The 27,290-nt window shown below is 40.2% G+C and overlaps 2 protein-coding genes across 3 annotated transcripts in view; one reads left to right on the top strand and one right to left on the bottom strand.

Annotated features, from left to right (window-relative positions):
- LOC127383389 (sorting nexin-9-like) overlaps nucleotides 1-27,290 on the bottom strand; it is a 625,662-nt gene that overhangs the window by 216,472 nt on the left and 381,900 nt on the right. The gene's annotated exons all lie outside the window — the stretch shown is intronic.
- TMEM242 (transmembrane protein 242) lies at nucleotides 1,490-23,217 on the top strand. 2 transcript variants are annotated; one of them, XM_051616284.1, is made up of 5 exons: nucleotides 1,490-1,668; nucleotides 3,803-3,903; nucleotides 6,366-6,503; nucleotides 17,535-17,589; nucleotides 21,994-23,217. In XM_051616284.1, the coding sequence occupies exons 1-5, from the start codon at nucleotides 1,542-1,544 to the stop codon at nucleotides 22,041-22,043; spliced, it is 471 nt and encodes a 156-aa protein (XP_051472244.1). In that variant the 5' UTR covers nucleotides 1,490-1,541; the 3' UTR covers nucleotides 22,044-23,217. The 2 variants fall into 2 exon arrangements, with proteins under 2 accessions (XP_051472244.1, XP_051472245.1); XM_051616285.1 differs by lacking the exon at nucleotides 17,535-17,589 and having other exon boundaries at nucleotides 1,494-1,668.

The following is a 27,290-nucleotide window of genomic DNA, read 5'->3' as shown; positions in this document are numbered from 1 at the left end:
AAAAACCAGGATCAAATAACATCATTATTTTTCACTTTCTTCTTGCTTCTGGAGAAGATTTGAAAGAAAGTAATGTCTTGATTGATGTGAACTCAAAAAACCATGCTGAGAAGAAAATCTAGGATTTTATCATCAAAGACACAAAAACTACATTATTACCCTCACACTTCAAGGATTCTTCTAGCAGATACAGTGGTGATCTTGACACAACTTTCGATCAAAATGGCATGCATGCTGCTGTTTTAATTTTATGCATACTAGCAACATTTAAATACCTTCTATAATCATATACACTTTAGAATAAAGATCAAATAAAAAGTAATTTTCTCTTTTAACATTGGCACGGTGCGGTTATTCTAAGACCACCTTATGTGAGCCTTTCCAGGAGACTTTATTATTATTTGTGGCAGTCAAAGATGAGTACAGTGCTAACACTATTCTAAAACACACACAGGATTTTTGAGTGTTTTTCCCAAAGGAGGGAAGACTGTAAGTCAGTTAGGTGCTGTCCAGATTAGAAAAACTCAGTTAGTGATGATGGGTCAGCTATACAGCAGAGATAATGCCTGCTTCTTTTGTGATAACTGCTTCTGAACAGTGTAAAATTTTAACTGACACAGTACATGGACTATCAGGAAATGGCTTTGGATTGGTTTTCAGAAGTAGCATGAACAGGAAGTTTCCAAAAATACTAAATTTTTGCCTAGCAACCCAAGCCCCTATAATTAGACCCTTAGATATATAAATGATGACGAAAAGATACAAAGAAAGAAGCACTTATTTAGGGATGTATTTACATGATTTGCTTGCTGTTTAAGTACTGAATGTGACGTATGAGAATGTATTTCGCCTGCCTGTACTGAATCTCGATCAGTTAGTACATCGTTTGATAAAAGAACACATCCAGCAGTGATGGGGGGCACAGCAATGGGTATCCAGCAGCAACAGCGGCTGAGAATCACGGTGGCACAGGCACGAACGGGAGGTATGAATGTGTGGCTGCTGTAACGTGGCTTCATGATGCCATCCAGACAGAATTCAGATGTGTATCCAGAATTATTTACATAACTTGGCAGAGTCAGAATTTGGAACAACAAAAAAAAAAGATCTTTTTGTCCATTCATCCATTCAAGATACAGCTTAGCAACATGCCCGGGAAGGAAGAATCCTCCCCGCTTTTACTTAGTGAAGTCGATGCCGCTGTGTCCCACAGACTTAAAAGAAAAAAACAACCCTTACGAGCCTTCTACAAAAGACCTGATTTAATCAAGAGGCTTTGACAACTGTTGTCCGCTTTGCCCTGCGCGATTTGAGATCTCAGCCACGGCTCCATCACCGCTCGGGCAGCCGCGCCCCGGCCCCGGCCCCGGCCCCGCTGCGGGGCGACAGCGGCCGCCCAGCCCCTCGGGGCGGCGGGTCCCTGCCCACCCGAGGAGGAGGAGGAGGAGGAAGGAGAGGGGAGGGCGGCTGCGTGTCCCGGCCCAGCTCCGTTTCCTTCCGGGTTGCGGCCGCCGCCGCTTCCTCCCGCCGCGCCCGGGGCCATGGGGGCGGCTGCCGGCCGGGACGCCGCGGAGGGGCCGGCTCAGCTGGACCCTGGGCGCGGGTCCCCCCTGCCCCGGGGAGCCGGGAGCCCTGCGGCGTCCCAGGACAAGCTCTTCTTAATCAAAGGTGCAGAAAGCTCCCCCTCCTTTCCCTGGACGGCGCCGGGACCCGCAGCAGCAGCAGGTGCCGGGGCCCCGCCGCCCCTCCCGTGCCGCTTGCCCTGGCCGGCCGTGCCGCGGGGGCGGCGGCCGGGGAAGGCGATTCCGTGCCCCCCTCCTGTAGCCCGAGGGCTTGCCCCACTCGTCCCTGAGGAGCCGGGGTGTTCGGGGATGGCCTTGGCCGCGGCCTCGGGATGCGGCGAGGAAGCCCCTCTAACATCGCCCGCCTCTTCCTTCTCCCGCCGCCCCGCGGCCGCCTCACCTCGGTGCGGGAGCGGGACGCGGGGCTGCGAGGCGCGGCAGGGAGGGCCCGGCGCTGCTGGCCGGGACCCGGGCGGGGAGCGAGGAGGGCGGGCCCGCTCCGTCCCCAGGGCAGCTGCCTCGTCCCTCCTCGCTCGGCGGCGCCGCGGGGCTGGGAAGTCTCCCGGGCGGAGCGGCGGGCGCTGCGGCGGGATCGTGGAGCCACGCGGTGGCGGGGGTGGTGGAGGGAGTCGGGCCGTGCGTGACGGGAGCGGCGGCGAGCGGGCTCCGCGCCCAGTGCCCGCCCGGAGCGGGCGGCGGCCGCTGGGCAGGAGCGGCTGGTGCGGGTTCGTGCGGGTCCGTGCGGGTCAGCGCCGCTGAGTCCGCCAAGTGTCCGTAGCAAACAGGCGGCTCTGCCGGGCCGGATCCCGGCCGGGGGAGCAGAGCAGGGCGTGCAGCAGAGCTCCGGCCACAGCCACACGCACACCTGGGAGCGCTGGCATTCCCGGCCCCGGCATTCCCGGCCCCGGCATTCCCGGCCGCTGCCCGGGCTCCCCGCGCCCCCTGGCGGAGCGAGGCCGCGTCTCCTCCCGCTGCCGCCCGGTGCGTGTCCCAGCGCCAGGCGGGCCCGGGTCCCGGGGAGGCCGGCGTGGTCTGAGGGCCTGAGGACGGAGCCCCCTGCAGAGGCACCGTTCCCTGTTGCCACAGGCTTTGCCTACCCCTTGCAGGGCTTTCCCGCCCCCCACGGGGAGGCCGTGCACCAGTCTCTTCTTCTTGAAGGAGAGGTTAATTTAAGAGCAATAACTATTTCTGAAATCAGGGAAATGTTGGTTAGTAGGTCTTGAAATGTAAAATGCAGTGGGTGGGCAAAGTTTGGACCGCAGGTGAGGTCTTCCTGCTCCCAGGTGGAAGAGGAACATTGTATACATTGACATAAGGACAGCAAGTAACAGGATAGTTACATTTTTAAAAGTGAGACCTAGCATAAGCATGTTTGTTTTACTTCCTATTCAGGTCAGTTTTTAATTACCTAATTGGTATTAGGAAAGAGAAAACAGTCTGAGTATCAATAGTTGAAAGGAAAAACTTGTAACCCCCTGATTTATTTTTTTAAACATTTTTTATATGAATCAGATGGTTCTGCACAGTGAACTCAGTCTTTGGTAACAAGCCTTTTTCTTCAAAGGGGGCAGGTATGGCTACATGTACCTTTGGTGCAAGAACTAGAAGGGATCAATGGACCCCAAGCAACTTTGGAAACACTGAAAGAACTGAGAAGTGAGAAATGCCTTCTGTGTTGGGAAAGCTTCCTGCTAGTGTCACTTTTTTTAAATAGAGCATTAGAACTTAAAATTAATAAAGCTGAAGAACAGGTGTTGCTTATGGAATGGTCTTCAGAGGTACTGGTGGATTTTCAGGTGGTCATTTGAAGTAACAAGTGATGCAAAAAAAAACATCTTCATTTTGGGGAAGGGTGAGGCAATAGCCATAGAACAGGATGATTTTAGCAGCCTGGCTCTGGAGTGAGAAAGACATTCTGAAGAACTGTGAAAAGGCATCCTGGGATTTTAATGATTTTTTTTTTGGAGTGTGTATGTGACTTGAAAATGTATACACTTGACATTACTTTTCAAAATGCTCTATTTAAAAATATTCTTTCTTGCTTTCTTGTCATATTGAGTTAATGTAAATAATGTAGATGACTGTGCCTTTCCCTTCAGCATATGCTGGCAGATCTTAATTTTTCAGATGTTATTTTCAAAACAGGTTTTTTTTTTTTGTGTTGGTTTTGTTTGTTTGTTTGTTTCTTCTCCTTAAGAAACAAAATATTAATTTTTATTTCCCTAAACTTTTTTTGGCAGGTGGAATTTTTCTAGGTGCTGTTGCTACAGCAGGAATGATAGCAGGTTTTGGCACCACGCTTGCCATGACAAAAAAGAAGAACCCAGACTGGTTCAGTAAGGTTTGTTCCTTTTAAACTATTTTCTAACTTTGATATACAGGACAGAATAATTAATTTAATTTCCTCAGTAATGCTCTGTTACTGCAAAAAATGTAAAAAACAGACCCTTAAAATTGATCAGTCTCATCTGCACTGAGCCTTTAAAAGACAACATCTCTGTCCCAATAAATTCCCCAAGCAGCAGTCAGTGAGTTTGTCAAATGTTAGGATCACCGAATGGTTTGGGTTGGAAGGGACCTTAAAGATCATCTAGTTCCAGGGACAGGACAGGCAGGGACACCTCCTGCTAGACCAGGTTGTTCAAAGCCCCATCCAGCCTTGAATTGTACAACAAACTGTGTTGTTTACAGAAATCCTTACCTGTGTACATAGTACCCCGAGGAATCAGCCTGTGACTGCTGTCAGTAAAACCAGATCAATTGTTTCCATTTACCACTTTTTTTTCTGGGGCAATCAAGCATTTAAACAGCATTAGAGTGTTTGGTTTTTTTGCTAGCCATTTTCACAGATAATGAGTCCTATTTAAAGACTCTGTGTGTAGGATATTTTTGCCCATTCATTTCCCATCTTCCAAATGGGAGAAATTTTTCTGTGTGTTGTTGTGTATGGTTAGAATATAGAAGCAGGAAAAATGTCAGGAATAATAATGAGCATTTTAAATCTACTCAAAGCAGTCTCTGCTGAAAGTTATTAAAGTTCATGAGCTGTGGCAAGGAAATAATAGGATGTGATGTCAGTGTGTGCCTAAAGATCTCTGTTGTTTGTGTCTGTGTGCACGTATGTGTATGCTTACAGAACATTGTTTTGTTAACAGCTTCCACTTTGGAATGTCCAAATTGGAATAAATAAGGATCAAGATACATTTTGCTTACGCCCTTTACAACTCTATTTGTCCTTGGATAACTGCCTACAGCTAAATCCTGAGGAAAAGTGTTCATGCTAAGAACTCTCCAAGGGTCATTTTAACATTTCAATAAATACAGAGCCAAGAGGAAGAAAACACCTGGTGCTCTTTCACTGACCATATACCACAGTGGTAGACACTACATTTGTTTAGTTATATTAAAGAAAAGAGAACCATTATTATTTTTTTTTAAATCACATTACTTTTAAAGCAAGAATACAAAATAAGTTTTCCCCACTTTTTGTGATAAACAGAAAAGTGCAGCTCTGTGGCATGTTTTGGAGGAAAATTTTTTGAATGCTTCTGCAAGTTAGCGTCACTTTTCAGTATTTTAGACTATAAATGAAACAATTCTTTATTGAATATAATTGTATGCTTGCACTCTCATGTTTACCTTTAAGTATTAATTCATTTTTTTCCCAAGATACTCAGTAAGTAAGTAGGACTGTTCAGTTGTGTAAGGACTGTACATGCCAGTCTTTAAGAGTTATACTCTGAAATCTATGTTTCCATGTGAATAATTGAACAGTGATCCTTTGGGGGGAAAAAACCCAATCTTTTCTTGCTGAGATTTACCACTATGAGCCAGAGGATTTGTCTGTCCTGCTGCTGTTGCAGGCTCACAGGCTGAAGCTGCCCTATCCAGTGAACGTGCAGCATGAATTGATGTCAGCCAGCGTGTGGCTTATGCCCTTGGTAGCTGCCACGTGTATTTATGTGCTGTGACAGAAAAGGTTTCATTGTGGTTGGGACCCCATCACGGCTGAGGCTCCGTTCTTCCTGGCCTGAGGAAGCTTTTCCAAGTGACAACATGCTGTGTTTTCAGGACACATCTCATGGCAGACTCTTTTATAGTAGTATCTTAACAAGTGGTTAAAACGGCCTACTCTTGTTTCTGACAAAAATGAGTATGGAGACTGCAGTATTGTCTGTGCTGTCACCTGCTGAACTCTGCAGGGGGATGGCTTCAGTGTTGCTTGCTTTTTATAAAATTTTCCTAAACAGTTTCCAGAGCTCCTTCAGAGTTTAAATTAGTCTCTCAGTCACTGTTACATCCTGTGTCCAGCTGAAAGCTACTTATGTTCCTGCAGTTTCCTCATCTGCTATTTCAGAAGTACATAGAAAGAAGTGCATAGGCCAGTGATTGCCTTCCCACCCACATACCCCCCAAGAAAAAATACCAAAAAATGTACACTGATTATGTTCTGATGTCACTGGCTTGTGACTGGTTTTGATTAATTTTTTGATTTTGGCTGGTGGGATAACTGAGCATTGGAGTCTTCTGCCCATGAAAGAGATTACTTCAGCATTTCTGGGTAATAAAAATTATCCCCAGCTAGTACTGGCAACCATGAAAGCTGCTCCAGGTGGGAAGGCACCTCATCCCCCCTGCTTGCTTGGGTCTTTGGGTCTGCTGACAGATGTAACAGTTTCTGTGGCCGCTTTAGCACAGCTGGCAAATCAGGAAAAATTCTAGTTCATGGAGTTAACTTTTTTAGTTCATCTTTTTTTTCCAGTTATTTTTCATATATTTTCATATATTTATTTTTGGTTCCAGGGGATTACTGCCACAGCTGCGTTACCAGAGAGCGGTTCATCACTGGCCTTACGAGCCCTAGGATGGGGCTCGCTCTATGCGTGGTGCGGAGTTGGATTGCTCAGTTTTGCCATCTGGAAGGCTCTGGGTGTGCACAGTGTGAGTAGCAAGTATGATCCCCTCAAATACCATATTTTGCCTTGGGCAATGCATCTTGGGGTGGCATCTCTATACTACTTCAGGTTAGGAGTCACACCTTCATTCACCACACATAGAGTGACTAACCAGAGTTCGTGCACACGGGGAAGGAGTTCTTATATTTGCAAAAAATGAGGTGTTGTGGGATGAGACCACTTTGGGGGAGGAACATATTTTTCCTGCTTAGGTTTATTTGCACAGATGTTTCAGATTATTCACAAAAGAGCCAGTGTTATAATTTAGAGACTAAAATAGTAGCTGTAAACCTTCTATCTCTTTTGCTTATTGAAGTGTGAATCCTATCTTTAGAGCAATCTGTTTATTTGTCCAAGTTCTATTTTTTGCATCAGAACACTAGGGACATAAGAAAAACTGAGAGGAAACCAGCTTGCCTTCTAGTACATTTCTGGAAAGGGCAAGGGGGCAGAAGATTGATTTTTGTGTGCAACAGAGTGGTAGTCCATGACATACCACATCAAGGCAAAAAAACTCGGGAAGCATTTGTATGTCCCAAGAGGCTAAGGCTATCTTTAGTAAATTGCTTATGTTCCAGTGTTCCATGGTGTCGAGCATGAACACTGAAGTTCATGTAAGCATTTTTGTTTGCTCCTGGTAATGAGCCATGACTGAAGAGCCCCTCACAGCTCTAAATTTGGCTGAACTGTCTGCACCCTTTTTAGGAATGAATAGACTTCCTTTACCTTCCATAGCAAATTATTTATATATTCAGCAAAGTGTCTCCCTAAACTAAAAGAAGAAGATACTACTCTATCCCAGTACTGTTCTCATTACTATCTTTATTCAAGTTCTCACTTCTTGTCTACATTGCTGATGAATCCTGTATAGGTCATGAGTTGGATCCCAAGATACAGTACAATTCCTTATTCCTTACGTTCCAATGTTGATTCTCAATAGGAGCCAGCAAAGGAAGGGAGAACACAAAAAAAAAAAAGTATAGCAGGATATGGGAGGCGTCTACAACACATTTTGTTTAAACTCAAGTCCTCATTGTGAGGCTGTAGTGAAATGGCAGAGAAGGCAGAGGAAGAGTGGGAATACCAGTTTATACTCCCTGCATGCCAAGCTACAAAAGTCCACTCAGTTTACTGTCAGTTTTATCATCAGCCAAAAGGGCTCATTTCACACTAGGCTGCTGATTCTTATTTTCATTCTGTTAAAGTACTTCTGGTCCTGCTGAAGGAAAGCAGAATCTGACCCCAGCCTGCAATTTATGTTAACTGTTTCTTGGTAAGCTTCATTTTTACTTCCTTGAGAAGTACTGCCCTAGACCCACAGTTGCCTGGTTTTCCTGTGAGGCTGCTTTCCTCGAGACTGCCTGACAGGGAATAATCACATCAGCTTGAGATGGCCAAACTACAGGACACGTCAAAGTCTGATGGGGGGCTTCTGGCTACCTGACAGCGGTGGCTCTTGTGTGAGAAGCATACAGAACACTGCAGGGCATTTCAGAGTCTCATTGAGTGTTCTAAGTCAGAAAGCGACACCTTACTTTATTCTGTGTTGTGTTCGTGTTGAAAGGAGGTGGGGGAAACCATATCTTAAGAGGCTCTTGCAAATGCCAGTTGGTATTGGTTTCTCTTGCAGAGTGATTATGTATCACTGTATTGCACAGTAAGAACTGCAGACACTGAAGAAGGCAGATTTCTGCCAAGAGGCTGTGTCTGCATGTGATTTTGAACAGAGCTCTTTCTCTGCTCTCCACTGACATGTTTATTGCATTCACTATAGATTATTCACTGCAGACTTCCACTGCAGAAAGGAAACATGTACAATAGTGCTATTCATTATTGCAGAATCAAAGATTATCATTTGTAAATTTCCTGTAACACATTTCTTTTTCATGCTTTACTGTGTATTTGTTAAAATCAAATATATATGCATTAAAAACTGCTCAAGGTACAAAAGAAGTATGTTAAAATGCTTACATTTTTAACAAAGAGAAGAGGTTCCTTAGCATTAAACATTTATTTCTAGAATAAGTAATCTTTGATTTTTTTAAATTGTTGTTGACACTTCTTGCATGCTGCTTTAACATAACACTCAGGAGCAAACATTGACTGTTAAAAGACAGTATTTTCATGCTTAAATGTCATCTTCCTGAACAGCTGAAATTAAGTGTTATAAGCTGACTGGTACATTGGTTAGTTCTGAACTTTAAAACACACTCATTTTGAGAAGGGCCTGGTTTTATTTTCCTGTTTCAGGGGAACATTGTGATGCTTCTCAAAATTCTTAATTACTATAACGTAAGCAGAGATAACAGATGAATAATCAGTCAGTTAGAACACTTGATTTTAAAGAACACAGATGCATATGCTTTGTCTAATAACTATTCAATAGCCACAAAAATAAATGAAGCTTTATTTCTGTGAAACTATTTACTGAAGTTATCACTGAGCAAAAGTTTCTTTCCACATAAACTGTTCAGACCGTGGAAGACACTGTAGATTTTGACTCTAAGCTTACCATTTTCAAATGAACATTTTAATTTCAGTTAAACATTTAAAAAAGAGGCTTTTACAACTTTACCTGAGGAAAAGTGTCTTGAGTCCTCAGTGTTTTTGAATGCTGTGACATGTCAAGTGTTGTTCACTTGCTCTGTAGGACATGCAGGTTTCCAATGCCTGTAGATGTTACAATTGCAAACCTGGTATGTAGATTTGAAGGCTACAGACTTAAGGCAGGCTTTAGCCTCGGATAGTGCTATACTGCACGTGACCTGAGGGAAGACTTAAGTCATTTTGATGCCAGGAATCGGTGTGAACTTAACTAAAGCTTTGGCAGGTGGACAAACTGAAGGAGAGTTTCTGCCCAGCCTCTTCACCTTACTGCTGCTAACAGAGACCAGCTGCCTTTGGGAGCTGCTAATTAGTGATCTGGCCTTGCTGGGCAGCATCATCATTTTTTTGAGAGCTAGTGGTAATACTGATAACATATTCTCTTGATGTTGTTTCTCTTGATATTAAATCATGAAGCGTAATAAAATTTTGATTGCAAGCACTGCAGTTGTTTCATTTAGCAAACATGAAAGCTTGTCACACGTAGGAGTACACTAACACTGGCCCATTCTCAGATCCATTGCCAGCTCTGTTCCTATGACTGTCTTGGTGGGATCTTGGCAAATAAAGGACTGACCTTCACTTTCTGAGTTTGGAGGGGAGTTCCAAGTCAAGTAAAACTGAGTAGCAAAGTGTTGTCTCATGTCTCGTGTCATCTCCAGGGGAAAAATACAAGAAGCCACAGTGGAAAATCAGATGTGATGGGTTGGCAGGAATCACACCAAAAGGAGTAAGAGAGCTAGATCTTGAAGCATAGATGGCTTGGCCAGAGAATCTGTCCAGCCTGTGGAGACAGCTGAAGTGCATATACACCAGAGCTTGGGCTGGCTTTAAAGGAGGAGGAGGGCAAAGCTCATTGCTGAGTTTTGAAAAGTGCAGCAAAAGATGTGCTCAGTGGTCTTAGTGCTTTGAACTCAGCTGATGTTAGCTCTGTGCTGGTTTGAAATGGTGGACTATTCAGTTGGTGTCACCAAATTGTCCTAATCCTTATGTCAGCACATCTGCCATAAATCCACGGTGATTCTGCCTGCATCCCTGGGAAGAGGTGGCAAGTGTCTCCCACACACCTGAAAGGGTAAAAGTAGAACAGCAAGGTGCTGCTACAATTTCTGTTTTTTAGGGGCAGCAAAAAGAAAGCTGCCAAGTGCTGATGGCAATACTTGCTCAGGGGCAGGGCAGCTTGTGCCCCCGGGTGGGTTTGCCTGGGGGGGGGTTGGGGGTGTCTGTGCTGCGCTGCAGTGCTGGTGGGAGCAGCAGCACAGCTGTGGCCTGGCAGAAAATGACTTGTTTTACACATGATCTTGTTATGACCCAGATCTTTAAACAAACATTGCAGTTAGAGCCCAGCAGAGTGGTTTTACTTGGTATCATTGCCAAAATGCTGAGATTTGTTATGTTCAGGGATGTGTTTTCTTTGAGCATAAATTATCAGCGGGACATTGAGTGATAGATAAAAATATGTGTTCCTCTAAGCTTTGTCAATGTTTAAATTATTTTAGCATCACTTACAAACTCAGAGGTGAAACAACAAGAGCAAACTGGCACAGTATTTCCTTGATGAGTTATAATTGCTGTAATTAATCTGTGTCCATCGTTCTGAAGCAGTGTCATGATTCCTCAGCAGTTTGTGTCACAGAAGGAAACTGAAGCCACAGTTTAGAATGTCTTGTTCTTTCACCCTCTGAGACAGCCTGTTTGCTGTAGAAGCAAGTAATTGTTAAGAGCTGTTCCAGGCACCAAGGTGATGCACCAGCTTTGGTCATACTAGATTTTTACTTAATCTTTGTGGTTTGTTGGTTCTTAAAAGTTGCTGTGACACAGCAACTCATAGCGCTTAAATAGCTCTGCTGTTAAAGGTGGTTCCCTGTAGCTTTACAGTCTGCTGCTTTTTATGCCAACATGAAAACCCAGGGGTGATGTATTAAGTAACTAATCTTTGTATCTTGGTAAGGAATATAAAGGATCTTTACACTGTCTCAGGTTGAGTTGTTAATGTCCCCTGACTGCAGTTACTGCTGTTGTAATTTGAGGACAGGCTGGAAAGCAATCAACCATAATACATTCCAGTCAACTCTTACTCCTAAATGGAGAAGTGATGGATCAGTGAGGACCTGGTTTGATAATGATAATTTTTTATTAATGTAAAAGAGAAATCTTCATTTTCAAAACCTATGAGATGGCAGTTATCTAGTTTTATATTGTACATCTTTCAGAGAATAACCAGCTGTCAGTCAGACTTTTTAAACTTGCTTCCTGCAGTCTCTCAGGAAAATATTTAAAGTCAGTCCACCTTTTATTATTGCCAGGCTTCTATAAGCTCTGTCTATATTAGCAAGTATCAATGATCAGCACAGTGAAGCAATTGGGAGCTGAAGCTCTGACATCTACAACCATTCCAGGGGATTTTTAAAATTCAGACTCTGGCCTTGCCCTATGGCTTGAATGCCTGTTTGCAGCTGAAGTACATCCTAGCTGTTGTTTCTCCTAGAATGCTTCTTCAGCTTTGTGTTGCCCTAAAGAAACCCAGCCCATGCATTTTGAGACTATTCAGCAGTACACAAACTGATATCCAGTAAGCATGGACAACTGGGAGATTCAGCACTCCTAACCTGAACCTGGGGCTCAGCCACAGCTCTCCTCTCTGAGACACTTCACAAAATAGAAGGACACGTGCAAACTTAAACACAAACTGACATCACGCTTGAAACAAAATGGCATCTTTTTTAACAAGTATATTTTCAGTTAGAGAACTTTCACATCATGGCCTTGCTTCCCATGGCATTATCTTATAGGCTTGCAGCCTCAGAAACCTGTAGCTGCCCACTTGTGGTGCCATGGACTGACTGTTCTCTAATGCAAAACACTGAGGTATTGAAATAAATTTTGTAGAAAATAAGGGGTTTGGCCAGTTTAGCATTTAATTGTTTTTAACATTGAATAGTAGTTGAAACATACTATTTCAACATTCTCCATATGAAAGGCTCAATGAGTTTTAAATTTTCAATTGAAGAATAAATGGTGTTTCACTCAGTAAAAAAATTTGAGAAGTAAAAAAATCAAAATTATCTTTTAACATAATGTAACTGTTGTTACAGTTGACCTAAACATGTATTTTCATGAAAGCTTCCAAAATTAAAGCTTTCTTATTTTGTTGACCTTTTCTACTGGTGTTATGATTCACCACAACTTTTTGTTGCTTGGAATAATGTTTGTTTCACAATTTGTTAGAGGTTACAGTTGAGCTGTAAGCCCTTGATTTAAATAAGCAGGTTTTTGTATTTACTTAAAATTGCTGCTATAGAATACTTGACAGGTATTAAAACATACTTATGAAAGCCTGTTTTTTTAATTTTTGTATTTAAACAGTGATTATGAGCCTTCTTTTAAAAGCAGAACAATACCCTCAGCCTTGTAGAGTGAAGCATGCAACAATTAACAAACAAGATAAATTATGCTTTAAGAGCCCTTTTGATCTTCATGCCCTCAATAAATCAGGTTTTATTTCCTCAGAAGTAAAAGCATTCTATCTCCCATAGGAAAAAGGCCAGGATGATTCATATGTAGGTTTGTGAGATTCTGATTATTGCTTCCACAAGTGTTCCATGGAAAGCTGAGAAAATACTGAGAAGAGCTGCCTAGTAATTTGTGTCTAATACAGTTATAAAATATTAGTTTATCATTTTTATGGTGACTCCTAATGAAATACCCTGCTTTTCATTGATCTTAACCTTTAAAATATTAACAGCCTGAAACAACTGTACAGCTGTGAAGAGACATCTAAAACAATTAAAAGCAGTACAGAGAATATATGCTTGCCATGGTTTTGTGGGTAAGGACCTTTCCTAGGTGGGCTGCTCTCCTCTAGAGGAAATCTAATGTCTAAATCACCTTTTTAAGCATAAAAATAACATTCCCCCACTTATTTTTTATATTATTTGATATATTTGATATAATTTTGTGAGACTGTAGTCATAGGTACAGTGTAAATACAAAGGAGTATTGGCTTTAAGGATTAATTAATTTAAAAAATAAAATGAGAATGTGGAGACATAGTCTTCAGTAACTACTGGTTTGGGCACCTGTAACTAATACTAAGATCTATAGATCTTGACCAAGTGTAGGCATATTGCTGTGGCTGAAATTTTTATGCTATTTCACAAATTAACAAATGTTGCTATAAAAGCACTAGAGCTCCTAGAATCACTGTATCATTCTAGAGTCATCCTAGAGTAATTCCTAGATTTTTTTTGGTGTTACTAGTTTTTAATTTTAGTTGTATTTAATTCCCACCTTAGTATTATTCATAAAGTTTCTATTCCTTATTGGACTTAATGTTTGATTGCATATTAAATATTTTTATTGCTATTTCATGATAATATATTTCAATGTAAACCAAATCTGCCTAGTTTTTTTTTTTAGCATTCCTTTATTTCCTAAACACTTATTTGAATTCAAGCTCTTAAAAAAGAAGATGGTGTACTAGGACAAGTTAGCATTTCCACCTCCTCTTTATACAGGGTTTTTCTGTACTGATTGTATTGCCTAATTAGTTCGGTGTGGAGAAGACTTACCTCCACACGTCTGTACTGCTAGTATTTTATCCAAGAAGAAAGAGAGTAACCTATGAATTTCACTGTATAATTGATAAGGCAGAAAGCTTGTTCAAGGAATCAGATAATTGTTCTCCTACTAGAAAGCTGCTACATCTGCTTTATGAATAGGGAGAGCTGTAAGTATGTCAAGGATATGGGAAGACTGTCTTGAGGAATTACTCTGCTGTGTCTTGGAAGAGGCTTGTAGCTGTTTGGCTGCTGCCAACCTGTTAAGAAGCTAGAAAGCATAAAACAATGTTCAGCCTTTGATCTGATCTTGCCTCTGTGGAGCAGTTCCATGTTGCCATCAGTGGATGAGGGAGTGGATTGATCCACTTCTTGGGTGCATGTAACTGAACACATGTAACCGAATACGTGTACAACTAACGTCCAAATAAAAGCTTATCTGATAGGTGCCAGTTATTTGTGGTACATCTTGGCCCCATGGGAGCTTCCTGTGCTCTGAGAGTGGTGGTATGGCCATGCTTGTCTTCCCTTCTGCTTGCCTGGAGGTGCCCAGCCATCCCTGCCTGATTCTGGGGGTCACGCAGGCTGTGACAGGTTTCAGCCCTGGTCATGACGTCAAGGCTTACACATCACTCAAAGAGTTTTGGTTTCATGCTGGCTCTTTCCCGAGGCATGAATCTCACTTGTGGGTGATACATATAATGAATTCCTGCACATATAGGGGAAAAAAATTACTCAGGTTGGTATTTTCAGGAACTGCCTGCTTGCAGACAATTCATGTTTTTACTTTAATTCAGAAATTCAGATTACAGCACAGAAGAGCATATCGAGTTGGAACTCTCATAATAAGATTTTAGGTCCATTAAACAACTTGCCTTTTTACGTTTAGATTTTTTACTATTTTAAATTTTAAATTACTTTAAATACTAATTTTTCAAATTTCCCAGGCTGACTAAGGAGCAATGACTAATACAATATAATAGACTAATTATGTGGATGTCCCTTCCTCGCACCCAGATTTGAAAGTAAGATTCTGCAGAAGTAAATGGCATGTTCCTCAGTGATTTCAAAAGTATTTCACTCAATTTTTCTGCATGGCATGAATGCCTTTTGCAGCAAGATTATATAATCCAGACTTTGTACCATAAAGATGATTAGAGGGCTGGGGCACCTCTGCTATGAAGACAGGCTGAGAGAGTTGGGGCTGTTCAGCCTGGAGAAGAGAAGGCTCCGGGGAGACCTTATAGCACCTTCCAGTACTTGAAGGGGCTACAGGAAAGCTGGGGAGGGGCTTTTCACCAGAGAGGGCAGTGATAGGACAAGGGGTAATGATTTTAAACTGAAAGAGGGAAGATTTAGGTTAGACATCAGGAAGAAATTCTTCACCATGAGGGTAGTAAGTTGCTGGAATAAGTTGCCTAGGAATGTTGTGGATTCTCTCTCCCTGGCAGTGTTGGATGAGGCTTTGAGCAGCCTGGTCTAGTGGGAGGTGTCCCTGCTCATAGCAGGAAGGTTGGAACCTGAGGATCTTTAAAGTCTCTTCCAACCTCAGCCATTCTGTGATTCTATAATTCCACCATTATTTTGAAGCCTCATGCAGCATCACTGAAATTGATGAGAATAGGCTTGAGAATGAGACACTGACTTAATCTACTTTGAGATACCATGTACTACAAAAAAGTAAGTTCTTGACATTTTATTTCAAAAAGATCAGGATGGAGACGTATAAAATTGTAAAGGATACTCCTGTATCTCTGAACCTAAGGAAGTTGTGGGTTTTTTTGTTGTTTTTTTGTTTGTTTGTTTGTTTTCCCAGCTTGTGGTTTTCAAAATTACTGTCTTGGTGTATATAAATTAAAAGCTGTATTTCACATTGATCATAATTAGCTAATCACTTCCTTTTTTTTTTGTAGCATTCAAAATAATCTAGCCTTAAACCAGAACAGATTTGGTTTCTTCAGGCTTTTCTACTGGAATGGCATGTTCTTCTTTTTATGATAGCTGTATGAGAAGATACTTTCAGGCTGCCAGGTAACAGTCACACTTTTGGGACCTAAGTGACACATAGAAATTAAAACAGACAAAATGTGGGGCTAATAAAACATGTTTGTGATGCAGACCAGCTATTCCCATTTGTGAAATGCATTCCTTTATGAATGAGTAACACAACTGCTGCACACTTGGAAAAGTAACGAGGAAATTACTACATGTCTTTTACCTCTTCATGGGACACAGTCACTGGAAAAGAGACAGCCTGACCCTTGTGACTTGAAAGCTCTTAGTAGTTCACCAGTAATTTGAGACAGAATATGTAGCAGCCATGGGATGCTACTACATATGTATAATGGCTTGGGAACTGTAACAGCCTTGTTCTAAACAGTGATGATCTTCTTCCCATCCCCCTGTGAAGTTCATTAGGTTATTTTCATGTTGTTTTTCTTTTAAAGAACACAGGACATATTTTAGCCAATTACACAAGATTTATAGGATTAGGTTTCTGGAAAAAATTGTCTATGTGTTTAACTTTAGGCATTGTAAATGGCCCTCTGATATCAAAGAGAGTATTCAACAATGCATAACGTTAAGCATGTGTGTAAGTCTCCATGGGATAAGGGATTAATATGAGCTCTTGACTTCTCTAGATGCCTTAACATTTGGATGCTTTTCTCTATGCAAGCCTGAAACACTGGAATCAGCGAACAGGCAGTGAACAGTGTACTGTGAGAGCACAGTTAAATATTAGGAAGTATATGGCTAGTATTAACCCTCGGAGGGCCATTTTCATAGCTTGTAGTTCTGAATAATCTGAACATTCATAATGCCTTTGCCAATGAAGCATAAGATCTAGGAATACGAACCAGGGCTCTATTTTCCATGCTTGTTTTAGAAGTCAGCCTGCAAGCTAGCACAGGGTGAGCCGCAACGAGTGTCCCATTTTCCACTGAGAGTTGGAGAATCACCTTCAGCCTGGGTTCTCTGCTCTTCAGCAGAGGAACTCAGTGCCTTCTGTTTTCTACAAATAACTATTTCTGTAAGCAGACCTTGGTAATCATTTGCTAGCAAGGGAACAGCAATCATTTTAAGATTTGGGAAAAGGTGGCAAGAACAATCCTCTTCAATGCTCATAAATCCAGGGCAACCCATCTCATCTTCATGCCTTGTGAATGGAAGGTGGCTGAGGAGAACACAGGGTGTGTACATACTGCATTCTGCTGCCAGTAAATATTCCAGTTCAGGGCATCTAACCTCATTTCACTTGGAAGCTAATGTAAGCAGTTCTTGTGGGTGCGAGTACTAAAATAGGAATCTAATAATAATTCCTAGAATCTGGGTTGGCCTATTATGGATGACAGACATTAAAGAGAACATTTCTTTGTAAAACTTGCATTCTAGGATTCAAACAGACTCTTTTAGCCCCTCTTCTATTAATTTTCATACGAAGGGCTGTGAAAGTGCTCTCAGTAATAGTGCTATCCCAATTTTTGCATGACATTCTGTCAACCATATACATTAAAAAGAGATTATTAAATGGAAGATGCTTTTAGGTCCCCATATTTTTGCCACCTGAGGCAGGATCATTAGGTTAAGATAAGAAAATAACAGCGATCTGTAGCTATTACAGATTATTTAATGCAGTAAGGTAGATGATACCCTTTTAAAAAGAAGCCTGACAGAGCGGGAACAGTTACTGCAATTTATTTGGCAGGAAAAAACGGCGTCAAGCTTTGCAATATCTGTGATAAAAAAAGAAAAATCACTTGAGTGAAATTCACTTCAGAGACTTGCCTCCAGCAATGGAGATTGCTGGAATGTTAAATCAAGAAATGTATTACAAATCATTCCTGTACCACTAGGTTCAGAAGCGGCAGCTGAGAGAGTGGCCTGTGATACTGAAGGCAGCAGAAAGAGGTAAAATACATTCAGCTTTTAGTGCTCAGTTTATTGCACTATTAATCAACGACATTATCACAGCTGAACTGAGTACCCCAGTGTCAGTGTGGCTGACAATAATAAAGAGGCAGCCATTTCAATGAATTATTTAAAAACATTCCAGTACTTAGTACATAGCACGTTAGCTTTCATAATTAAATTAATGCCTTCTCATTTGAGACCACTGGCATGTGTATTGTGGAATCTGGAGGAAACGGAGAAGAGACCTCCTAAGTGGCATGTCTACTAAAAAGAGAGGGCAAGGCAAGACATAGATTCCTAATTGCAGAATTTCCCTCATTAGGAAGCGTTTGTCCTCTGAGAGGTAAAGCAGGTAAAGACAAGGGCCCTATTCTTGCATGTCAAGTGTGCAGTATTAATAGACATAAAACTAGATTCATCATCTTCACCACACTGCAGAAGCTGGTAAGCCCAACTCATTGGAGGACAGCTAGTTTACATGTTTAGTGAACCATTTTAACCTTCACTGCAAGGATCCTCTGAATTTTCAATGGGCCTGGTATGATACTGCCAACAAAATGCAAGCCACAACAATGCTGAGGCCAGTGAGAGTTACTTTGAAGGCCAAGTTTAGTCCTGAATATACACATCTATTAAATAGAATTTGGCCAGTCAAAGCCCAGGTTATTGAGCTCATATAGTCGCTGACTGAAAGCCACAGCCTAAAATTTGATACTAGGAACAGCTCGTAAGGAGGCAGATATTGACACTGGAAGAGAAGGGATAAGAACTTACGGATACAGTTTCCATGGTTATTTATGTGTATACCCTGGTCCCATTACCTCAGAGAAGAGTTGTTTTTCAAAGGCTTCTCCATGCTTTTAGGGAGTGTGGCGAGTGAGATTTAAAGGAGCTATTGAGCGTAAAGAGGACAGTGGCTAGGATTCGGAGGAACATTCAGGACAGCAACAAGCAAGATTGTGGAAATGGAGGAAGAAAGTCAGAACCTGGTGTTATTAGTGGAATAGAAGAGAAAAAGGAGATACAAGTCCAGATGAAAGCCCTAAGGAAAGTGTACTGCACTTTCTTACTGGGAGAAGAGGGAGATAGTGAGATGGGGTTCATAGCTAGTGCTAATTATGTTGCTTAATGTATTATTAATGAGAACTCCAGAACTGTTGTGGAGAGAAATAACAGGGTGAGATATCTTCTAAGTTGTATAGAAATTAAAACTTCTAGTAAGAGTTGATAGCTGTGGCATTTGTATTGTGAAGAAACTGGCCTCATTTAGACATCCTGTGAAGATATTATGTATTAGTGAGGCCCATTCCAGTCACTGTAGATAATGTCCTTATTAACTTGCTGACAACCTAAAGCAGAACATTGAGAAGATCACAGTGGTGATCAGCTTGGTATTATGATTTGTTAAAATAGCTCACTGTCTAGGAGTCACAAAGCAAGCAAGTTTGTGGAAAAATACAAAACATGGTCGAAGTTGTAAATTGCAATGAAAGCCTATTTTGTGCAGAGGGAGCTTGTGGAAAAGGGCACAGATGCTGCCAGGAGAAGTAGTGATAAATGAGACATAATGGCATCATTTGCAAGGTGGTTTTTACAAACAAACATCAAAATCTGAGAAGGCAAGGCTGAGGAAATTTCTCAGGGCGTCTTAAGTCTGCTTTAGATTAGATATTGGATATTAGGAAGAATTTATTTACTACCAAATGAGTAGTCAGGCAGTGGAACAGGCTGCCCAGGTGGGTGGTGGAGTCACCATCCCTGGAGGTATTCAAGAAACGTGTAGATGTGGCACTTCAGGGCATGCTTTAGTGGGCATAGTGGGTTTTTTTGTGGATTGTGGATGATGTTGGTTTTGTGGGGTGTGTGGTTGTGGTTTGTTGTTTTTGTTTTGTTTTCTTTCCCCTGGGTGGACTCGGTGATCATAGAGGTCTTTGCCAACCATGATGACTCTGTGATTCTGTGTAAAAGCAAAAGATGTTGAGTATTTCAGACTGGTCCAAGTGTTAAGGAAAAACTGCTTTTCCAGGAAATGAATTGCTTTTACCTGCAGAACGTAAATTAGTTTTTTAAGGGGAGAAAAATCTGAATATTCTTAAATCTGCACCTGCTAGCAGTGTTTTAGTGCTTTCTAAATAAACAACCTTTTCTTCTTTCAGAACAGAGCTTTAGTGTTTTATTTCCCAGACAGGACTGCTTTTTGCATTTTGAGGGTTAGGGTTTGGTGTGTTAGTAGATATAAGGCAGCTGTTAAGAGTGAGGAAGAACTGTAGTTTTCTGAATGATTCCCTCACCCATCAGCCTCTTTTTGGAGACTTGATATAATTGCTTTTAGTTTGCCTTTGGTTTTGTGTGTCTTCAGTGGTGTAACAGAGGTGTCTTGTAGGGCTTGTCAGTGTGTCACTTGAGTTCGACACTAAATTAAATTTAAAAGTAAAAAAATCCACATTGTACTAGATCATTAAGTGGTATAAAATGTTTTATTTCCAGTTATACCAACTGAGCTTACAGCAGTTTACACCAGGTTAGGATCTGACCCTTCCTGTGTTACCAAACACCCACAAAACACCCACATAATACTTAGGATGAGATGAAAGAGTAGAAGAGTTGGTTCACTCTTTAGGAAAGTAAATGGAATACTTTTCTGCACATCAGAGGACTGGGATAACTTAATTACAGAGGACTGGAAAAAACAGCTAAGCCAAAGCTCCTGAAGCATTTCCTACTGTAAATACTTGTATTTAATTGTCAGCAATTGTTTAATGTAATTTGGGCTGTTCCCCTATATCAGCTCTGATAGTGGTGTTTATAGTTCTTGGAAATACTAGCTGTCTATGAGAACTTTTCAGTTTTAAATAATAAGAAAAAAATACTCACTTAGGAACAACTGTGGATGAGTGCCAAGATTCTTAAAAACCAAGAGTGAGTAATTAATCAAAACAGCTATCTGATCAGAATAATGTATAAAGCAGAGAGCGAATTAGTTTTTACATAAGAACACAATCAGGATAAAACAAAGGATAATTTGGCTCTGAAATTTCCTCTACTTTATATAATGCATATTTTAATTTGATTAGCAGTACCAGCCATTTTTACACAAAAACTTGAGTTCTAAAATGCTTTCATCCATCATGGTTAGTTATTGTCTTAGTAAAGGATTGGCAATTTCTTTGTAAATTGTTTCATTCTTTGTATCAGCTGAATCTTGGATAATTGCATTCCAGCAACATTTCTATAGAGAACTACCAGTTGTGAGAATTATTCATACACAGAAGGACTCAAACAGAAAATGGCCCAAAGGTATTTGTAAAAAATCTGATGACCCATAACACACAAAATATAGGCATATTAGAGAAGATGCCTGTGTGGCTGTTTAGAATATCTAGTTTTCCTGGAACCTCTCCATGGGACATACTGCCTGAGACAGTGGTCTTGAAGAGGTCATTGCATTCAGTGCTTGAATACCACATCCTGTCTTCATCCTGTGAATGTCATAGATTCTAGATCTTTCTAGAAACAGCAGGCCAAAACTCCCCCTGTACATCCTGGTGTTTGTGTAATGGGATTTTTACTTACTTGATTTCCCATTTCTACCCTTTAAAAATATATAAATAGGATAAATATAAGAATATATGTAGAAATCTTGGAAGAAAGAAACCTGATAAATATGTTGTTTTCAAATAGAAGTGATTTTTAAAGAAATTATATCTCAGTTCTGGGCTTCCAGGCCTATTGAATCAGACTGATGATAACACATTTATCATAAATATATATTGGCAATTTATAGTAATGTAATGATATACAGAATATAACACCAGCAAACTTCTTTTGCAGTATTTTAATGTAACAACAGTGAAATAAAAGCTTGGCCCTATATATCAGTATGGAGCTTGTTCTCCTTGCTACTAATGTATACATACACCTGAATCCATATGGTGGGATAAACCTGAGTTGTCAGAGCTGACCAATATTTTTTCTTTAATCTTTGTTTTAAAATCCTTGAACAGACCGATTGGGCCTTTAATCCATTACAAGTGTAGAAAAAGGCACTGTGGTCAAAATACAGGCATAAACAAAATAATTTTAAATGTATGTGTGTAAATATAGTAGTTCATAAAACAGTAGTGAATCATTGAGGCAACTGGTCCCAATTACGCTCCCCAGTCTGTTGCTTTAGAAGAGGGGATTGTTGTGGGCCCCTTCATATTTTTTTCCACTTTTTTAATTGAACTAACTTAATTGGGGGCAAAGTCTTAAGTTTCTGTTATTTTTGAAGTCATTTCACCTCTTCTCCTTTACTTCCCACACAGCTTGTATTTGTGCACTAAGCACAAGGTTCATGGTGCTACTTTATTTGCTCTTTATTAGCAATTACCTGATCTTATTTTTTAATCTCTTTTATAGATGAAAGAATTCCAAACAAAAATGCAGTCCATCTTCCCAGCAGTTCCTAAAAATAGTGAGTCCACTGTTGAATGGGAAGACTTACTTAAATCCAAGTGAAAGACTCGGAGCCATTTGGAGATGTCTCCTTCAGCAAGAACAGAAGCAGAAGCAGCAGAAGTAGCAAAAGTATCCCATCTGAAAAACAGAGAAGAAAACTCAGAATGAGCATGTTACTGGCTGAATTCTCTGAACCTGGAGATGCCAGTTAACATCTAGTAGCAAGGGAATTAAAACCAAAACAAAGCAAAAGAATTTATATTGTACTTTTCGATGTGTTTGGTATAGTTGACTTATGAGGAAATGAACCCTCCAAGGTAAGTTGTATCCAACTTGAAAAAAGACTTTCTCTTATGAAGACGAAGTAACTGATCTTCAGTAGCAAATATGAGAACAAAACCCCAGTAAACTCTTATCCCATCCTGCATCTTAAGAGGAATTTTAGAAAATTTTTCTAGGAAGCAAAGAACAGTACTTCCAGTGACATTTACATGTCACATTAGGAATATAACCAGCAAGTCAATTTTAACAGATCTGTTATGGAACCTGAAGGTAAAGCATACAGTGCATTCTTCTAAAAATAGATATTTAAATTTGCAACAGAGAAAGCATCTAAACTGAACCATTTCTGTATGTCTGAAGGGAAGGTTTAAAACATCCTATATACACATAGTGACCTACTGAGCTCCTCTGCAGAGCAGCAGAAGAGATCTCTTTCTCTCAGGATTAGTTTTTTTTATTGGATCCCACAATAGTGAATCTGACAGTTTGCATGAAAGTCTCTACTATATTTGTATAGCAATGTAAGTTATAAGTGAAAAACGAGTAAAATAGTGAGACACACAGTCTGTCCCACACAAATATTTTCTGCTGAGAAAGTGTATGGGCAGGGCTAGTTCTTTTGTATTTTGGTGGTTCCTGTGGCTCTTCTGCCAGTAGAACCAATGTGACATTTGCCACACTGCAGTAATCTCCTGAAGGATGGGTTTAAATTAGGAAGAATGATGTCTTACTGAAACATTGTATTTGCAGAACTGTAGATCTGTAAAAATGGAGACATTAAAAGACATACGCTGCTAGTGAACAATCCTTTGCTGAATGCTCAGTTACCAGGTTTTTTTAATTAATTGCACACAGTCCAATTAGTCAGTAGTCAGATTTTAATAAAGTCCTCTTAAAACCTGTCTTGTGAAAAAGTCTTTATATTCCTAGAAAATAACATTAAAAAAAAACCTTTAAATGTCAGTTGAATAATAAAGAAGTATAATTTTCCAGTGAAACATGACACTAAAATAATATCTTGAAAGCAACTCAAGTGTAATAGTTGACATCTTTTCCATTGTCTGATGCTTGTAATCCAATATTAAATAAATTGTGGTGAATACTGCCATCATATGCACATAAAAAATGGTACAGTTTTCATATTCTGTTATTTTGTGTGCATGCTGATACCTGTATTGCCTTTGCTTATGCGTGTCAGTGCCGAGTTACCAAGCTTAATAAGTAGCCATGTCATTAAACTTGTCAGGTACTAAATGGAACTACATAAACACAAATCACGTGATGTCCTGAAGGTTGCTTACCTTTAGTTTCTACAGTGGGATTTGGGTCATTTTATCTGGGTTAAATAGCAAACCTAAATCAATTATCCAAAGGCCCCTGCACAGTCAGTGGAGAATGACAGGACTGGTCAGAGGGTGACCTGTAGGGTACTAGAATGAATGGCTGCTCCTGGACACTTAGACTTAAGTGCTAGTGCTGGCACAAGAGAGCTGTCCCTTTCTGGGAAGGGTTAGCCATTGGATCAGTGTAACTGCATTTAAAAAGAAAAATTCCATATGACAGATAGGATGAATTAAATCTGGAGGTGCCCAGTTATATGGACATACCAGATGATGGTCTTCAAAAACTCCTAACATAGTGAAATATACAGACAGAAATCTTTAAAATAGACTCACAGGGCAACTAGAGTGAGAAGTACATCCACGTTGAGGTATAAGGCTGAACATAATACATCTTCCAAAGAGAGCAGAATTCATAGATCATCTCATTCTAAGCTTTATTCTGTACTTTTGGCAACATGAGACATCTTGGATTTTCTTCATTGCACTGTGAAGCTCTTTTCACTTAGTGAACATTCTGCTGGTTTTGTGATGGTTCATTTTTTTCTCTTCATTAAAATGTCTGTCAAAGAGTAACTGGAAACCTCAACAAAGCCATTAGAAAACAGAGGGGGAAAGTATCTAGTACACCAATAGCAGCTAGATACCATAGTGTATGTAGTTTTGAAAAAGAGCAAATAAAAGTAGGCAAAACACAACAACAGATGATATACATAAAAAATATAAATCAAGTTTCAAGACTTAAATAGTAGGAGTAGACACTGGCACATGCAAAGTTGGTGGGTCCAGTGACTTCCTAAATGCTTTTTCTTTTATTAAAAAAATTACTGTCTTGCTGCATCAAGGGAGTGGATTAATATAATATGGAAGAGGAAGTTAATTTTCATGATCAACTTTTCCTGTCTAAAAAGTTACAGTAAAATAAGGGGATGTTTAGAAAACTGCTATTTGAAGTGGGTAATGCAGCATAGCTGCAGTGAATTTCAAGTTGTTTCCAGTCACTTTTCAACTGACCTCTCTGTTTCATTTACATTGATTTTTCACCAGCTTTCTGGTCACATTTAGGTAAAAGAATAATGGAGGCCACGCGTGTTTCTAAAATTAGCCTGTAGGCTAATACTTAATAATACATGAGCCTAGAATAACACTATGTTGCTTAGCAGCAAAAAGCAAAATAGGAAACCAGTCATGAAAAGAGATCAGTATGGCAAAGGCCTGTGTGGGAGTGATAGGCAGGCTGCTCCACCATCCTTGCACCCAGCACTGGAGCCTCCACAGTACCACTAGCTCCGAGGTCAGTAAGTGTCTTTGCTGTAGAGGGTGGCAAATAATGTTTCCAGTTTGTTTAACTGGAAATATTTGTCTAATAAGGTCCACTGCCCACTCTGGCAAAAAAGTGTCACGGACTTTTACTGTGTTTCCTGTCACCTACAGCATCTGCTGACTTAAACCAGGCTAAGAACTCAAATGTTTTAGAAAATTCACATCACCTAACATACACACAGAGCAGAGTAGCCTTCAATATTTAGGCTGTCATTCAAAAATCTCCAGAGAGTTACATGGCTGAAACTCAATTAAGGATGAAGAGCTGAATCAACAGTCTGAGATTCTGGTCTAGTGGTTGCCGAATTTCTAGACGTTTTGAACCTGATAGGCCAGAAAACAATCCCATGTGGGCAAATGGCCTATTTTAGCAATCAGAATTAAGCTGACAGAAGTTTCCTGTGATTTGTCTATTTCTTTAATAGCAGGGACATATTGTTAAATTAATTAATGGGAAGAAAAAATGTTTAACAGTCAATGTGATCCTTTATGTGGCACACCATCCGCTTATTGTGTGCTGAATGTCCCTGGACGTGGAAGAGGAAATCATACAGAGTTTCAACCTTGTCTTCTTTACTGTCATTATCTTGGGCAAGTATGATAAATAATCATATTTGTCTTCTGGAGCATATACAGTTTTAATCAACCTATTAACCAGGAAGACATTTTTCACAGACTTTGGAAGGCACAAAAAAGACATTATCTCCCCATAAGCAATCCATTTCATGGGTGCTGAGCACTGGAAACTTAGAATGAAGTGAGCAAGACAAGTTATTTTTTCTTTCATATCTAAATAAATCTACTTGTAGAGACTTTAGTCAAGCATATCTTGGGATTAATCCTGAAATTCTGGAAGGTAACAAATCAGCTTTTGTAGACTGTTAGCAGAAAGTGTAAGAGAAATTTTTAATTGTCTAAGTTCAATAATAATTAACATGAAGGGAGACAGCTCTGATAGTGGAGAGGGATGCCTCCTGTGCCCTAGACAGCCTCCTGGGACATGAGACCCTAGTGCAAATATTATGCTTTCTGCTTTGCTCTTTGTATATATTTTTCCTTACAAAAACTAGAGAACTCAGAATGGAAACATACTTTCATGGTTGGTTAGATTCTTCACAAACAGAAACAATTCCTGTATTCTCCCCAAAAAGAAACATGTCCAGCTCAAGACTGAACTGATTTTTATCCTGTGCTACTAGACTTAATTTGCATTTGTCTCTTCTGTAAAGCCTCTGGAGTTCTTGCAAGCAACAGGAATGGATTGAACTCAATTCCTGATTCCTAGCCTCCCCCTGGCTGTTGGACTATGACGTTATATTGATAAAATGTACTGGACAGGTTATTGTTCTCTACTCTGCTTAGCCACATGGCTTATTTATTACTTGGTATGACTTATCTCAAAAGTACTGTGTGGATGATTTGCAGAAAGTCTGGGATTCACTCATGTATCTGAGTCTGGCTCATTGCTTTTATATGCTGTTGTTCCACAGAGACCCACGAAGGTCTGTAACAGTTTGCTTGTTACTTTTCCTTCCCCTTTCATTTAGATTATTTTTTCTTTAAATGGAATTAAAAGAAAAAAAAAGAAAGACAAAAGACGTGGTTTTAAATGTGTGGATTTTAGATGCTCACAGTAAAACTTCACTGAAGATGGACAGACAGACAATACTGACCAACACTTTTGGAGCCTTTTAAATGCGGAGGATTTTTGGATTGATCACACAGGGTCCCTTGCCTTTTTTTTTTTTTTTTTTTGGCCTACAACATTATGTAATGCATCTGGATGTTCTGTGTGACCACAGTGTGTCTCTAACTTAGGACGCTATTTTTATGGTTAACAGGTTTATTGTGAGGTCATTTATGAGAACGTACTCTGAAGTCATGAAAATGTACTGCAGTGATCCTGTTGAAAAAAGAAAAGCTCACATACCAGGGATGACTTACTTAATGCTAAACACTAATCTGAAGTACAATGCAGTCAAAACTGGTATTATCTGCAGTCAATCCAGTACAATGAATGTACTGGATATCTATTCCCAATTCCAATACATAGCAGCAGAAACATACATTGAAATTCTCAATATTTAAACATTTAAGTAAAAAATAAAGGGCTCCTTAAAAATATACCACAACATGTATAATAAATTAATCTGATTTTTTAGGACAATTGCTACTGTATACTCACAAATTATAAGAATTTTGCAGACAGAATCATGACAGAAACACATTTTGAATTAAGCTGTTTTTCCTTCTTCAATGTTAAGGAGCATCCTTCCTCTCCAAAACTTACTGCTGTCATTAAGAAAGATCAAA

This window comes from Apus apus, chromosome 3 (genome assembly GCF_020740795.1).
Source record: "Apus apus isolate bApuApu2 chromosome 3, bApuApu2.pri.cur, whole genome shotgun sequence".
NCBI lineage: Eukaryota > Metazoa > Chordata > Aves > Apodiformes > Apodidae > Apus > Apus apus.
Note: the sequence above shows the minus strand (reverse complement) of the source record. Positions and strands in the feature narration are given on the sequence as shown.

Excerpts from the sequence above, each read along its gene's own strand:
- TMEM242 (XM_051616284.1), top strand. The coding sequence starts at position 1,542 with ATGGGGGCGGCTGCCGGCCGGGACGCCGCGGAGGGGCCGGCTCAGCTG. Across the intron at positions 6,504-17,534 it reads AGGCTCTGGGTGTGCACAGT|GTTCAGAAGCGGCAGCTGAG; the intron begins GTGAGTAGCAAG and ends CTGTACCACTAG. Across the intron at positions 17,590-21,993 it reads ACTGAAGGCAGCAGAAAGAG|ATGAAAGAATTCCAAACAAA; the intron begins GTAAAATACATT and ends TCTCTTTTATAG.